The sequence below is a fragment of the Sinocyclocheilus grahami genome, unplaced genomic scaffold (assembly GCF_001515645.1).
Source record: "Sinocyclocheilus grahami isolate Dianchi unplaced genomic scaffold, SAMN03320097.WGS_v1.1 scaffold108.1, whole genome shotgun sequence".
NCBI lineage: Eukaryota > Metazoa > Chordata > Actinopteri > Cypriniformes > Cyprinidae > Sinocyclocheilus > Sinocyclocheilus grahami.
In genome coordinates, this window is record NW_015505287.1 from 493759 (window position 1) to 508634 (window position 14876).

Below are 14876 nucleotides of genomic sequence, written 5' to 3' on the forward strand. Positions count from 1 at the left end.
CATTATTATGATTTAAAAAAATATTTTTTACATACAATTTCTACTCTGTAAAATATTTTAAGCTGGGCATAAGTAGAAAAATGCATATTCATAAAATACATTAAAATAAGATTTTATTAAAGTTTACCCAAAAATGAAAATGTTGTTCCATGTCGTTTCTTTCTTATGTTGAACATAAAAGATATTTTGAAGAATGCTGGTAATCAAGTTGATGGTCCCCATTGACTTCTATAGTATTTCTTTCCCTGCTATGGAAGTCAATGGGGACCAACAACAGTTTGGTTCTTCAAAATATCTTTTTATGTTCAACATAAAGAAACTTATACAGGTTTGGAACAAGGTGAGTAAATGATGACAAAAAGTTTCATTTTTGGGTAAACGATTCCTTTAATTTACATGACATTTGTAGGTCTAGAAATATTTTAAAATCCCTTTTAAAAGTCCATTTTAAAATTAGGATCTTATATATTCAGGTTTCTGAGGACAGTTGCCAGTAAAAATAAAATAAAATAAATACATAAAAATGATTATAAAGAAAATGACCCTGGTCGCCGGTTGAGAACCACTGCTTTGGGTAATCTGATGTGAAAATAGGGAAAATGAGCATGTACAGTTAAATATACATACTGACCTACACTGATACTAAAAATGTAAAATATCACCTGATATGGTAAAATTTTATGCATCCCTAAAACAGAATCAATTACATTATTCAATATCAATATTTGCTGAGAAAAGTCCCCAAAAGTTTAGATAATACATCATATTCAAGATGTAATTCATCACAACAAAGAGTGTAAGAGTGTCACCTGTGTGAGTTTGTCCAGTTCTCCCAACCAGGCACCAAACATCTTGTCCAGATCCTGGTCCTCCTTATCGCTGTCTTCTTCAGCAGCATGGTCCAACTCATCATCTGACACCTGCTCCATGTCTGCTGTAACACGCACACAAACACACCCACACCACCTCAGTACATGATACAGTCAACAACAGACAGCCGGATGTCTAAACACACAGAGAACATCACAGATATTACAGCCTGCTGACATAGAACCAACATTTCAAGAATGACTTGTTGGCTTTGATACGTGTTTGCCAACACAATTAGTTGCGGATTGATTTGAAGGACGATGAACATCACAGGTTGTCATGATGATTGATTTCCACTTTCGTAACCCAGTAAATTATATTTATTTCTCTCTCCTTATTTCACACCATCATGGAAACCCTTGAATCTTTCTTTTAAACGAGGGTTGTGATATGACACCTTCCGATCTGCATTTGACACTGCAATCCCAAAGGACAACATCTGTCAGTCTGGCATATTTGAGAAAAACAAAAACCTTTTTTTTCTTCATTATCTTTATGCATTCTCTGTCAGACACCTCCAGTGTTCATCTCTGTGTAAAGTAAGTCATTATTTCAAGGTTGCCTTCTGAGAGGGTGTGATGTGGTTGTTATGGTAACCTCAGCTCAGTCTCAAAGACTGGCATAGTTGCTATAGCAACCTTCTCTAGATCTCCCACTATCAGTTTTCACCCCCATCATTACCATGGTAAACCCTGCTGTACCTTCCACTGTGTTTCTTGATTCAAAATATTGTTCATGTCTGACTAATGTATCAACATTAATCAAAGCATTCCTAGTTTACTTATAAGTACACTTGTTACTCAAAATGCACTGCATCAAGCACACAAATAAACAAAACAACTTTGAGATCAATATTAATGTTTCAATGCAATGTAATCATATTTTAGATGAGAAATTGGAAACGCTGTAATCAGGCAAATGTTGGGTGTGTTAGTAATGACCTCATTAGAATGGAGATTTGAGGGTGGAAGGCGGTGGTCGCTTATAAAATGTACTTTATTACTGTGATGCAAAGCAAAGCTACCATCACTCCACTCTTCAGTGTCACATGATTCTTCGGAAATCGTTCTAATATGCCAATTTAAGATACATAAGTTTAAGATATTGCTTAAGATATAATCCTTATTATCAATGTCGAAAACAGTGTTGCTACATATTTCTGTGGAAACTGAGATTTCTTTCTAGATTCTTTGATGAATAGAAAGTTCAAAAGAACATTTTGAATATATTTTAACATTATAAATGTATATACTGTCACTTTTGATCAATTTAATGCATCCTTGATGAAAGAAGTATTAATTTCTATTAAAAAATCATTTGGACTGTAATGCATTTCTAACAGCTAATTAAATATTATGGGTAGTTACGGCGCTTAGACCTTGAGAAAAAAGACCACGAGATTGGTTCTCCAGATGTTCTTAAAATTTGCTTAACTGCATAAATATTGTACCAACCCCATGTACTATCACTGTGAGAGTCTCTTCAGAATCTGTGTTTGGGTTAGGAGAGTCCTGGTGTCTTTGTTTTCTAACAATACAGTCCTGCTGACATCCACTCTAATAGTCTAATAGTCGCAGGTCGGCAGGAGACACCAAACTGAACGTTTTAGCCATTACTATTATAAGATGGTTTCAGACCCCTCTGGGTAAGCTGCATCTTCCAGTGTTTGCATATGCAAGTCCAGTGACAAGATACAATCAGAAGCGGTTCAGTTCAACAAGGTGCTTAATTCAGTAGATCGAGTCTTGCAAATATATCATTCTAGCCCCGTGCTCGGTCTCCCCGCTTTCAGATCAGCAGGATGCTAATGATGCCTTCAGTCACTCTACTGCAAACGGCCATGGTTCTGCATAATCAGTCAAGCACAAAGAGGATAAATAAAAAGAGAGAGAGAGGGAATGAGAGGGGAGAGTATGGGACAAAAGGAGATTTAGCAAAATTATGGAACAGCAGAAAATGAAAAATAAAATAGGTGGAGATAGAGAACGAGAGCAGAGGGAAATTAGAGAGGTGTGTTATCTTGGCACCCTGTTGCTTAACAGCTGCTGGTTTAGACTAAGCTCTGCTAAACTCTCTCTCACACACACACACACACAAAATGGTGAAGTAAAAAATGTAGACTATAAATTCATCCTTCCTATTTCATCTGCCACTACACATAATCTAAAAATCTGTGCTTCATTCTATGAAATGAATGCCTTTTTTATTTTGTGATATTTTCAAAGAGACTTCTATTAAATATAAGTATATCTGAATGTGCTAATTAACTGAACTGTGCCATTTAAAGCTTTATAATATATGAATAAATAAGTGTCTGCTGGGATGTTGTGAATGTGAGGGTGGAACACTGCAAAGCAAAATGGCTACTGCTCTACTTATCATCAAGGTTACGGCCTGCTGTCAGCAGTGAACAAAAAAAGCAGTAACCAAGCCTCACAGACACAGAAAAGGATTCTGTTTTACATGAAAATAAATGTTTTTATGCAACCAAGTCAGCATTTTATTTACACAAGGATGCATTAAATTGATCAAAAGTGACAGTACAGTGACATAATGTCTATTTCAAATAAATTAAACTTGTTCTTTTAAACTTACTGGCTTTGCATCACAGGTATAAATTGCATTTTAACATACATTCGCAAAGAAAAAAAATATTTGAAATGGTAATAATATTTTAATATTTATCAATAATAATACATACAACTAAAAGCAGCCTTGATGAAACTATTTGGATGGTAGTGCATTTAATACACCATCAAATAAAATAATACATGTTCTAAAGGAATATGCTCATAATTTATAATTATGAAAATATAATTCAAGGATTCAAATCAGTGGATTGTTGTGTTTATAGCATTTCATAAAGTCATGAAATAGTACTTGTTCATAGGGTGACTCGTGTAAGAATGAGTGAAAATGATAAAAAGAGAAAAAGAGAGGAACAGAGGGAAAGACAGGAAATGTCCAGGATGTACAGAATTCTTCATTTCCCCCGCGAGCTGTTCTGTCAAGGTTCTCCCACCACCCTCCAGCAGCTGTTCTCTGGCTGACACACACACACACACACACACACACACACACACACACACACACACACACACACACACACACACGCTCTCTCCATCTCTCTCAATATACAGAGCGATCACACACACACACACACACACACACACACACACACACACACACACACACTCTCTCTCTCTCTCTCTCCTTCTATGAGGCTAAATATGACATCATGGCTGGCCAAGGAGGGGGACAGGAAAAGGAAGAGGGGTGAACAGACTACCACCCTTTTCCATGTGCACAATCTCACTCTTTCAAACACACACAGACGGTGTCAAAGCAGAACAAGAAGAAACACTACAGCTGCCACTCTTACCTCCCTGACCTCTTGCTCAAACACACACACACAAGTGTGCTTGTGAGCTTGGCCACAAATAAACACACACACACACACACACACACACAAACAAGTGGCATGTGTGCTAATGTTATTATTCATCCCTACCCAAACACATGACATATGGCAAAACACACACAACCCAGGGATCTGAGAGCTACTCAAATCTAATAAATCACTTTCCAGCAGATGCCAACTTCTGAATTAGCCTAGAACTTGACACTTCAGCATAAAAAGGGGAAATGTTTGTATGTGTCCTCTCCAGTGGTCTTGAGCACACATTGATATCACAACAGCAAAGCAGACTAAAGTCAGAACAAACAGAATTCATGACCTCCTCCCTGCAGTAACAGTGGGACACAGCACTCACATCTGTCATGTACGTGTCCGGGTCATATTTATTCCAAACATACAAAAACTAAACGACAACAAAAAAGCATTTTTTTCATTAGGAAAATTAAGCTTTGAGTGTGAAGCCATGCATTCTTTGAGGGGTGATGACCTGAACAGTTAGATGATATACTAAGCCTGTCACAATCATTAAAATATGCCTGACATAATTTGAGAATTTATTTTCGGTTACAATATACATTTAACACAACGTAATATGGCTTGGTGAGCAGTAGAGACTTTTTTTCAAAAACGTCAAAAAAAATTAATTATTACAAATCTTGACCTGGACTGTATGCATATATATATATATATATATTTGAATGTATATACAAGTATATTCTTCATTCTGTTATCTCCAGAGTAAAGCCAAATGTAAAATATAAGTATAAATTATAAGTAAATTTGTATAACTTACAAACACTTTTTGTAAGTTTTGTAGTGTCTAGATTGGTATTACAACATATGTTGTATTAAAATAAACATATCTGCATTGAGATTTAAAACATTCTACTGGACTTTTAATACAATAATCTTGGTTAAGATGAAGTCAGATATGACCACATACATTTCTGATGCACAGTTATGTTTTGACTTTGAATCAGTGTGATGCCACATTGAGTTGATCAGATAAATAGCAGAAAGAAGACTTAGACTGCAATGACGCTCTAAAATCATTCCTTTTCCTTGTTTCTCAACTGTGTACATCTCAACTCTGTACATCTGTTTTTCCCAGATAAAAACTAATTCAGCAGAAACAAAGGCAGCTTTTTACTGACACACTTCATTTTCATAACCAGCAGTAATAACACAACATTCCTGTAAATGCTTTACAAACACATCAGTCATTTGTGACCAAAAAAACCTACCTATGACCTTTAACCATGTCATATAGAGACATTTAAAGAATATGTTACTGTACTGCCATACAAATGTCTGATTGTGATCTGCATGGGGAGCAATGAACGGATGTTTCCGTAAAAGAGGTTAAAATGTGGGTGGGTAGAGGAGTGGGTGTTTTTAGCTCTGCTTTCTACACATCAATTCTTCAGACTCAACTCTTGTGTGACTTACACAAGGTGAAGAATTGGCTCTGTGAGGACGTGAGGGGGAAAAAAGCACATGAATCTGAGGCATGAAAAACCATGCATGACAAATGTTGAAACTACTCATCCCTACTAGCTCTTATTATTAGAGATGTAACAATTTAGCATTTTGTAAATCACAATGCGATACAATTCACGATACTGATTTCACAATGCATTATTACTTGGACCAAATTCTGCAAAACATTTTTTGTGAAATTGAAATGTCAAATAACAAAATACATTTTTAGAATGAAAAAATATTGTATAATTTCAAAATGTGAAGCAAAAACAGGATGGTCTGACTTTAATTTTGTGAAACTTTACTACATAAAACAGGCTATCTTCACGAAACGGAAACAGACAGGCTGAATGAAAATGCAAATTCACTCTCTGACTGCAGATTTGATTTATCCCTTTTGCCGCTGCATATAGAACAGCGGCAACAACGCGAAAGACAAAAAAATTATATATATATATATTAGGGCTGTCAAGTTAATGCGTTAATGCATGCGATTAATTTTACAATCCTTAACGCGCTAAAATAATTTAACGCAATTAATGCAAAATTACTGAAGCACAATTTCTATTCTAACCCTTTAACACAATTTTGCTTATCTGCTTGCGATCAGATCATTTTAAGCCACTAAACTCTGATCCAGTAAGCGAATGCATTCAAACAATACGTCCAAAACAGCGCTAACAAAGGAAACCAGGATATTAATGCGTGTATGAGTGCTGTTGATGCACTGATCGTACATTGTATTTATGCACAGGCACAGACATTTTCGTACATTCACATTCAGGGCTCGCAAAATTTCAAAATCCCTGGTAGCCCTTCGGGCAGGTACACTTCAGATTTTGGTAGCCCGAAAATTAATTTAACTAGCCCAACTAAAAAAAAAACGTTTTTTTTTTTTTTTTTAAATATAGAAAATCAGATAGGAGTTTAAATGTCAATCAAAAATATTTTCTATACACAAATATCAACAAATATGAAGGAAGGACTTTTATTTAACTATTTACAGGGTATCTGCAGAATTTTAAAAAATTAATTTAAGGCAATTTATGACACATTTTCAGAGCTGCACAAGTAAAATGAACACAGTATAGTGGGGTTGGACAATGTCTGTGGTATCATACAGTATAGAGCCATAAAATTACATGATTTACAGTCGGTTCTCTTCAGATACATTCAATTAAAGACCGCGCCGCGTTTTGACTTGAAACGTGCAGTGCTCATATTTATTCAATTACATCATTGCCTTTTGAAGTTAATCAAGCTGTATCGCGATGCTTGTCTTTCCGTTCCCAACTGTAAGACCTCTTGAAATTATAATTAAGACATTTCTTGTACCATTTAACGTATTTAAAACTTTTTATGGCCTTAAGTTTGATACAACTCCCTTTAAGAGTTTTTAAGGACCCGCGGGAGATCTGTATTTAAGATAGCCCGTCGGGCAGAGTGGTGATACATTTTGGTAGCCCGACTGGAAGACACAATAGCCCCGGGACGTCGGGCTAGCGATTTTGCGAGTCCTGATGTTGTTTCCACACACATTCACAAATGTTTTGATTTGTCATGTTTATGTTGCGGTGTTCAGTTATACTGAATGTATCTGTGTACTGTTGCAGAGTGACTAATGAAGCATGTGAAGCTGAAGACACTTTGAAATCCATCATCACTCAGTGTAAAGCACAGCTGAACGCGGCTCACACCCTAGACAGGAATAACATCATATCTCAGTGCTCAGTGTGTGCTGAGCAATTGTGAAGATCTGAAAATATCCTCAATTAAAACATTAGATTATTGTATGTGTGTCATGGCAGATGGTCTCTGAGGGAAAATGGCATGTGACAATATTCCTGTATAGTGCAGTGGGACACAGATTAGCTGTAAGGAAGAGAGGAAAAAAATGAAGCATCTTAAGAGCAGAGTGAAATAGAGGACAGTGAGAGAGGAGAATGCAACCTGAGGGACAAATCTCCCTTTATTTAGCACACAGTCACTCACACAAGTACACAGTTAAAAAACAGTATGCGAGACATTCATAAAAACATGCATGCATAAAAGTATGTATGTTTACTCACACTAGCTGATTCTTTCTACTTTTTTGCCTGTTCACTGTTTCCCTCTACCTCACACACAAAATGCTGTGTGTAATCTATCATCAAGTCCTGAGCTGATGTATTTGCTGAATCAGAGAATGAATCCTGCTGAATTCTAAAATAAGCCCAAAAAACAGTCTGTGAGGGCATGACTTCACACATATCTTTTTGATATATTTGATCCAGTATATTTGAATCACATGGCAGGAACTAAAGTGAGTTAGTAGCAGTTGACAATGTACAGTATATGGATTTACTAATGCCTGACTCCTCAATTTTCATCTTTAAAGATTACTGAAAATAATCAACAGATTTCATTTTTACATTTATTCACATATGCAAATTCAGTAATGCACAACAAATATGGTAAACAGATACTTAGATGTGATTACTTCATATGCGAGAACCAATGAGGTTTGTCTCACGCATCAAGCATGCATAGCTGAGCTTCCGTAGACCATATTTGATGTGCTCTATATGTGTGCACTGATCAACGTTTATATGACGATAAAAGCCTATAATAAATCTGTATATATGGATTACTTTTACAATGTCTTCTGGTCTTTTTATTTAAAGCTTGAAAATGTTGATTATATAGACTTCCAATAAATGGAAAATACAGCTTAATTTGCGTTTCGAAGATGAACAAAAGACAACGGACACATTTTCATTTTTGGGTGAACTATCCCAAGCAAAGCTAAAGTTATACCAACAATGCATTCAATTTTAACAACTCTCTCTGTTCATGGGAATCTAAAATAAAGAAAGAAATAAAACTTCTCACGCATCAAGCATGCATAGCTGAGCTTCCGTAGACCATATTTGATGTGCTCTATATGTGTGCACTGATCAACGTTTATATGACGATAAAAGCCTATAATAAATCTGTTTGTTCATATGGATTACTTTTACAATGTCTTCTGGTCTTTTTATTTAAAGCTTGAAAATGTTGATTATATAGACTTCCAATAAATGGAAAATACAGCTTAATTTGCGTTTCGAAGATGAACAAAAGACAACGGACACATTTTCATTTTTGGGTGAACTATCCCAAGCAAAGCTAAAGTTATACCAACAATGCATTCAATTTTAACAACTCTCTCTGTTCATGGGAATCTAAAATAAATAAAGAAATAAAACTACATAATATATATATATACAGTGGGTACGGAAAGTATTCAGACCCCCTTAAATTTTTCACTCTGTTATATTGCAGCCATTTACTAAAATAATTTAAGTTAATTTTTTCCCCTCATTAAATGTACACACATCACCCCATATTGACAGAAAAACACAGAATTGTTGACATTTTTGCAGATTTATTAAAAAAGAAAAACTGAAATATCAGAAAGAAATAAAACTACATAATATATATATATATACTGTATATGTGTGTGTGTGTGTGTATATGTATATATGTGTTATATGTATATATATACGTGTGTGTGCGTGTGTGTGTGTGTGTGTATGCATGTATGTATATATATAAACATATTTATCAGTATTAAACATTCCTCATTTATCTGAAGTATAAATAAGATGCTAAAATGATCTATATAGTGATACTGTCATTCAACATTTCAACAGAATTTACATTACACTGAATGATAAAACCTTAAACTGAATGGTAGGTGTAATGGTAAAATCAAAGTCTGGACCATTACACTGAATGACAATTTTAAATATTTTGACATTTTATTTCCATTATAATATCATTATTAAAAGAATCCAATGTATCAACGCAATGACTTTACACCACACTGGTTCCTTCACCTTATATGTCTGTTACTCTGCAGTCTATCTTTTCGCTGAAACCCAGAGAGCTGGTATACGTGTGTGTGCGTGTGTGTGTGTGTGTGTATGCATGTATGTATATATATAAACATATTTATCAGTATTAAACATTCCTCATTTATCTGAAGTATAAATAAGATGCTAAAATGATCTATATAGTGATACTGTCATTCAACATTTCAACAGAATTTACATTACACTGAATGATAAAACCTTAAACTGAATGGTAGGTGTAATGGTAAAATCAAAGTCTGGACCATTACACTGAATGACAATTTTAAATATTTTGACATTTTATTTCCATTATAATATCATTATTAAAAGAATCCAATGTATCAACGCAATGACTTTACACCACACTGGTTCCTTCACCTTATATGTCTGTTACTCTGCAGTCTATCTTTTCGCTGAAACCCAGAGAGCTGGACACTCTATTAATTTCACATTTTCACTTATTGCAGAATTGTGTCCTTCTCATTGCTCCTTTCATCTCCACAGTTTCCCATTATGTCTCTGTATTAAAGACATTATCAAACCATTTTCTGCAAAGACTGAAAACAGAGGGACAACTGGAGAGAGTATTTCTAAATATATCTGTAGTGCAGGCACAGAGTCACTTTGTATTGAAATGAAAGTGAACAACTGATCAAAACAGCCCTGAGTCAAATGTCGGCTACCACGAACCGCCAACTCAGAGAATACATTGTTATTCTGAGGATGGTTCCTCATACAGCGTTAACTATGAATCCTGGAGGAAGGTGTGAAGATATTTCAGCATCCAGGAACAAGTCAAACCCCTCTGAAGTACATTTGACAGCTGTCAGTCATTGTGCTGCATGTTGTTGTGGCAGTTCTAGGTTACGTTTGTGTATAGTCATCAAGCATACACGGGTATAAAGGAGTTTTAGTCACAAATTCTTTCAGGACCTATGAAAAGGAGTGCATCACCTAATTTCCTTTTCTTCAGAACAACAGATCTTGTTTGAATCATAGGAAATAGACAGATAAGACACATACAGAGGAAAAGGCAGTAGGAGAGAGAGAGAGAGAGAGAGGAAAAAAATTGTGAGAAACACTTGACATGGTTTCTTAAGACATTTCATTAGGGTGTGGATTGATTCTCACTCAGCACTCCACGCCATATCCTTTGGCTATCCAAATGGCACAAAAAGCACACACCTGCACACGCACAGCCGGTGCCCCAGTGAAAGAACTCCTTTCATACAGGAGCCACACAAGTCCAAAGTTCGCCAGGGAAAAGGCGTGTCGTTTTCCGTAGTCTGACCTTCACTCTGTCTAACATAGTGAGCCAAAATATTCAAGCAACAAGGAAGATCTTAAACACCAACTTCATTGACACTTAATCATATAAGCTTGTGCCAATACTGTAGAATCACCAAACTGAGAGGGATACAGATTCTGGACTGTCGTATTTGTGATGGAAAACACTTTGGAGACCATTATGGTGAAATAATTTGTTATGTGTTAGTCTACAGACATCCCAACTGACTAAAAAAGGTTGTCACAACATCCCCTGAGTATCCATGAACATCTTCATGCAGAGTTTTTTACTCCACCCAAAAATGAAATTCTCTCATAATATACTCATCCCCACGCCATCCCAGATGTATACGACTTACTTTCTACTGTAGAAGACAAATTAAGATGATTAGAAAAAGCATGTTGTGAAACTCACGTTAGAAGTGATGGTCCGCTCACTTGTCGTGCAAGTTTCACAACTCACTTACATCACGCCATCTAGCATGAACTCATTAACCTGCATTTGACAATTAGCCAGAAACTATGGTTTATAGTTAAATAAGTTTAAACATTAGTATTTTTCTTACCAACACATCATTTTTGCTTTAGAGGATACTAATTCATCAACTGGAGTCATATGGATTATGTCATATTGTGTGGTTTTTGTAAACGTTGAAGAACCTGTCCATTTGCATTATATGGAGTCACAAAGATGGATTATTTTCCTAAAAATAATGTTTGTGTTCCACTGATGAGGGAAAGTCATATACATCTGGGGTGATATAAGAATAGGAAAATTAAGAGAGAATTAATTTTTTGTTGGAGTATCTCTTTAAGCATTAAAAGGACACTGAAGTATGACATTTGGAGGACTTCCAGCAAACATCTAGCGTAACGTTAGTTCTGGCAGGTCACGTTAGTCAGGCTCGCATTAGCTGACTCACAGCTGATCCCATCAACCTATGGGAATACGACACCTATCTAAGCATTCATATATAAGGTCCCTCAGTATTATCAGCAGATTTTGCATTGCTCAATAGCTAATTACCCTCCTCCATCCCCAACTCCTCCTCTGTCAGTCAGGATTCAGCCTTCTGATTCTCCTTTGAATCAGACTAATTCTAAAATGTGTACATAACATTATTGAACTTTAAGGATATCTGCAATACATTTATGTTGGTTCTGTTCTGTTTACCGGACCAGCTCGCTGCAGGATACCTTCTTTCTGCAGGCCATCAGACCGTTGAACTCCTACATCATGTAACATTAGAACTGAAACCCCTCCCAACCCTTCTGCACTTGAACAATTATAGTGGGGATCTATGACCCATCATATTCTACAACATAATTACTGCTTGTTTACTGCATCCCGTCACGCACATTATGCCCACTAGTCTGTGCCTACTGTCACTCATGGGCGGCACTAAGGGTGGGCTTTTGGGGCTTTGATCTGCAATAAAGAACATTCATTTAATGGATGCATGCAGAGCCTTCCACTATGCAGACAACTCTGACCTAAATGTCAGCAAACCCTATAGTTTTGTACTCCATCCAGATGTAATAAGCAAGTATTTCATAGACATAACTGTGATAAAGCAGAACATACAGCTGCAAACCAGCAACTGCTTTTATCTCAGACTCACTCAATTAAACAGTCTGCTAACTATAGACAAAAAGGCCTAATGAATCAATGCAGCTGTCACTTTTATAAAATGTAGTTACAAGACTACAGAAAAGCCTGAAGGGACAAACTACTTTTTTTTTAAAGTTCTTTCTGAAGTTTGAAGATGACAGTTAATGGCACAGTTTTATGATCAGTATTGTTTCTCATAAAAATGATACATTGCAAATATTCCAATACTCAAAGGGATAGTTCATCCAAAAATGAAAATTGTCATTAACTACTCACCCTCATGTCATTCCAAACCCAAAAGACATTTGTTCACCTTCAGAAAACATATTTGGATATTTGATGAAATCCGAGAGCTTTCTGACCCTGAATTGACAGCAACAGAACTACCACGTTCAAGGCCCAGAAAGGTAGTAAGGACATTGTTAAAATAGTCCATGTGACATCAGTGGTTCAACCGTAATTTTATAAAGCTACAAGAATACTTTTTATGTGCAAAGAAAACGAAAATAACAGCTTTGTTCAATGATTTCGTCTCTTCTGGGTCAGTCTCCCCCGCCATTCAAGAGAGTACCACGACGCATGCGTGTGCAGGCCGGTAACCAGCTATGAGGTAGGGATGGGCGATATGGGCTTAAAAATGTATCACGATAATTTTTTATATTTATTGCGATAACGATATCAATGACGATAATTTAGGGAATCCTGTTTCTTAAGAGAAAAGTATTATCTTTCCTATTTTTACCCAAAATAGGGTGTTGTGAGCATTACTAAGTACACACGTAATGTAATAACCGTTTCATTCATACTGGAAGCCGGAGGGTGCCCTTGCTCAGAAACTCCACATATGCATAGTAGAAGTAATGCACCAGGAAGAAGTATCCAGTGATTGCTGTAGCTGAATAAAACGCAGATAAATAAATTTTAACTGAGGAAACCTGAAGACAATAAATTACTCAAGGCCGATTTTTGTCGCACTGTACAGCCCTATCCAAACCTGTTCCAGATTGTAGAAGGAGCTGCTCAATTTCACGTCCGCCTTACTTTCTCGTCACTAGGGATGGGCGTATCGATCCGAAGTATCGATATATCGATACTGACGCGAGTATCGAAAGTATCGATACTCAAACTAAAAATATCGATACTAAGGTGTGTTTTATTTACCAGTGATTTTATTTAAAATAATAATGTGTACAAATGCATTGAATTGGATGAATAATCTTTGTTCGCAAGTAATTGTGTAGGATAGAATTATTTTCCTGCTCATCTGAACACACGCAAATGTTGCAAGACAGAACCAAAGTGCATTCAAACAGGGCTGCGTTTCCCAAAAGTATCATAAGAAAGCATCAAAAGCTTTTGGGAACAGCAGCCCTGAACAATGCTTATCAGGACAGAAAAAAGCATATGTTTGAGTTATTTCACAATAAACGAACTGAAATCGTAGCCTACATAGTTTGTACAATTACATTTATTTAAATTGAACGTTGAAAGATAATATAGATCATGTTCTATTCTGTAATGTTAATAGAAATCATACACTGTCAGAGCAAAAAGGTTGCATTTTATGGATGCAACAGCCTGTCACTGGAAATCCCTTATTATAATGAACCATGGTTTTACTAAAATGACCATAGTTCAACTGTAGCATTTGTAGATTTGAATCATGTGTAAACAAAAACACATTTGAACCATGTGTAAACAAAAATATGTGGAGAATTTTTACCGGTATATCGCAAACGATAAGATATCGCCCATCCCTACTATGAGGCCACCAAGGTCCGGACCTCAGTAAATTTTTCATGTTCAAAAATAAAATGTGTTCCTTGAATGACTAGTTTGCTGTTAAACTCCTCATATGAATGCCTGCATGACATGTATAATTCAGTTTAGACCGTTTGCAAGAATGTTTAGCTTCCCTGTTATGAAAATGATCGCTGTGAGACGATGGCGGAGTGAACGAGGCTTGAGATAGTTGTGAGTGAGGGCGCGGGCGCAGCCTCTGTTTCCAGATCCAAGCATTTTTGGACTTGTCTTTTCCACTTAATTTAGCACTTTAGAAAGTTAATAAAGTAGGAAGTTGCAGTTTAGAGTCAGCGATATCTTTATCTTATCTTATTTGCAAAAGATAGGAAATAATTTCGGTTTATTTTTTGTTTGTTTTAGTATCAATATCTGGCAACACTGCGTCGCCGGCACTTAAAGGGTTAGTTCACCCAAAAATTTAAATTAGGCTGCGTTTTACTCACCCCCGATGCATCCTAGGTGTATATGACTTTCTTCTTTCAGACGAATCCAGTCGGAGTTATATTAAAAATTGTCTTTGATCTTTCAA

General features: G+C 36.1%; 1 protein-coding gene across 4 annotated transcripts in view; it reads right to left on the reverse strand.

Annotated features, from left to right (window-relative positions):
- LOC107588825 (ras-associated and pleckstrin homology domains-containing protein 1-like) overlaps nucleotides 1–14876 on the reverse strand; it is a 49610-nt gene that overhangs the window by 30677 nt on the left and 4057 nt on the right. For 2 of the 4 annotated variants that reach the window (XM_016277048.1, XM_016277045.1), the window contains exon 2: nucleotides 810–934. In XM_016277048.1, coding sequence (XP_016132534.1) covers nucleotides 810–929 — 120 coding nt within the window. In that variant the 5' untranslated portion in view covers nucleotides 930–934. The remainder of the gene's footprint in view (nucleotides 1–809; nucleotides 935–14876) is intronic. The other 2 variants (XM_016277046.1, XM_016277049.1) reach the window with 1 other exon arrangement.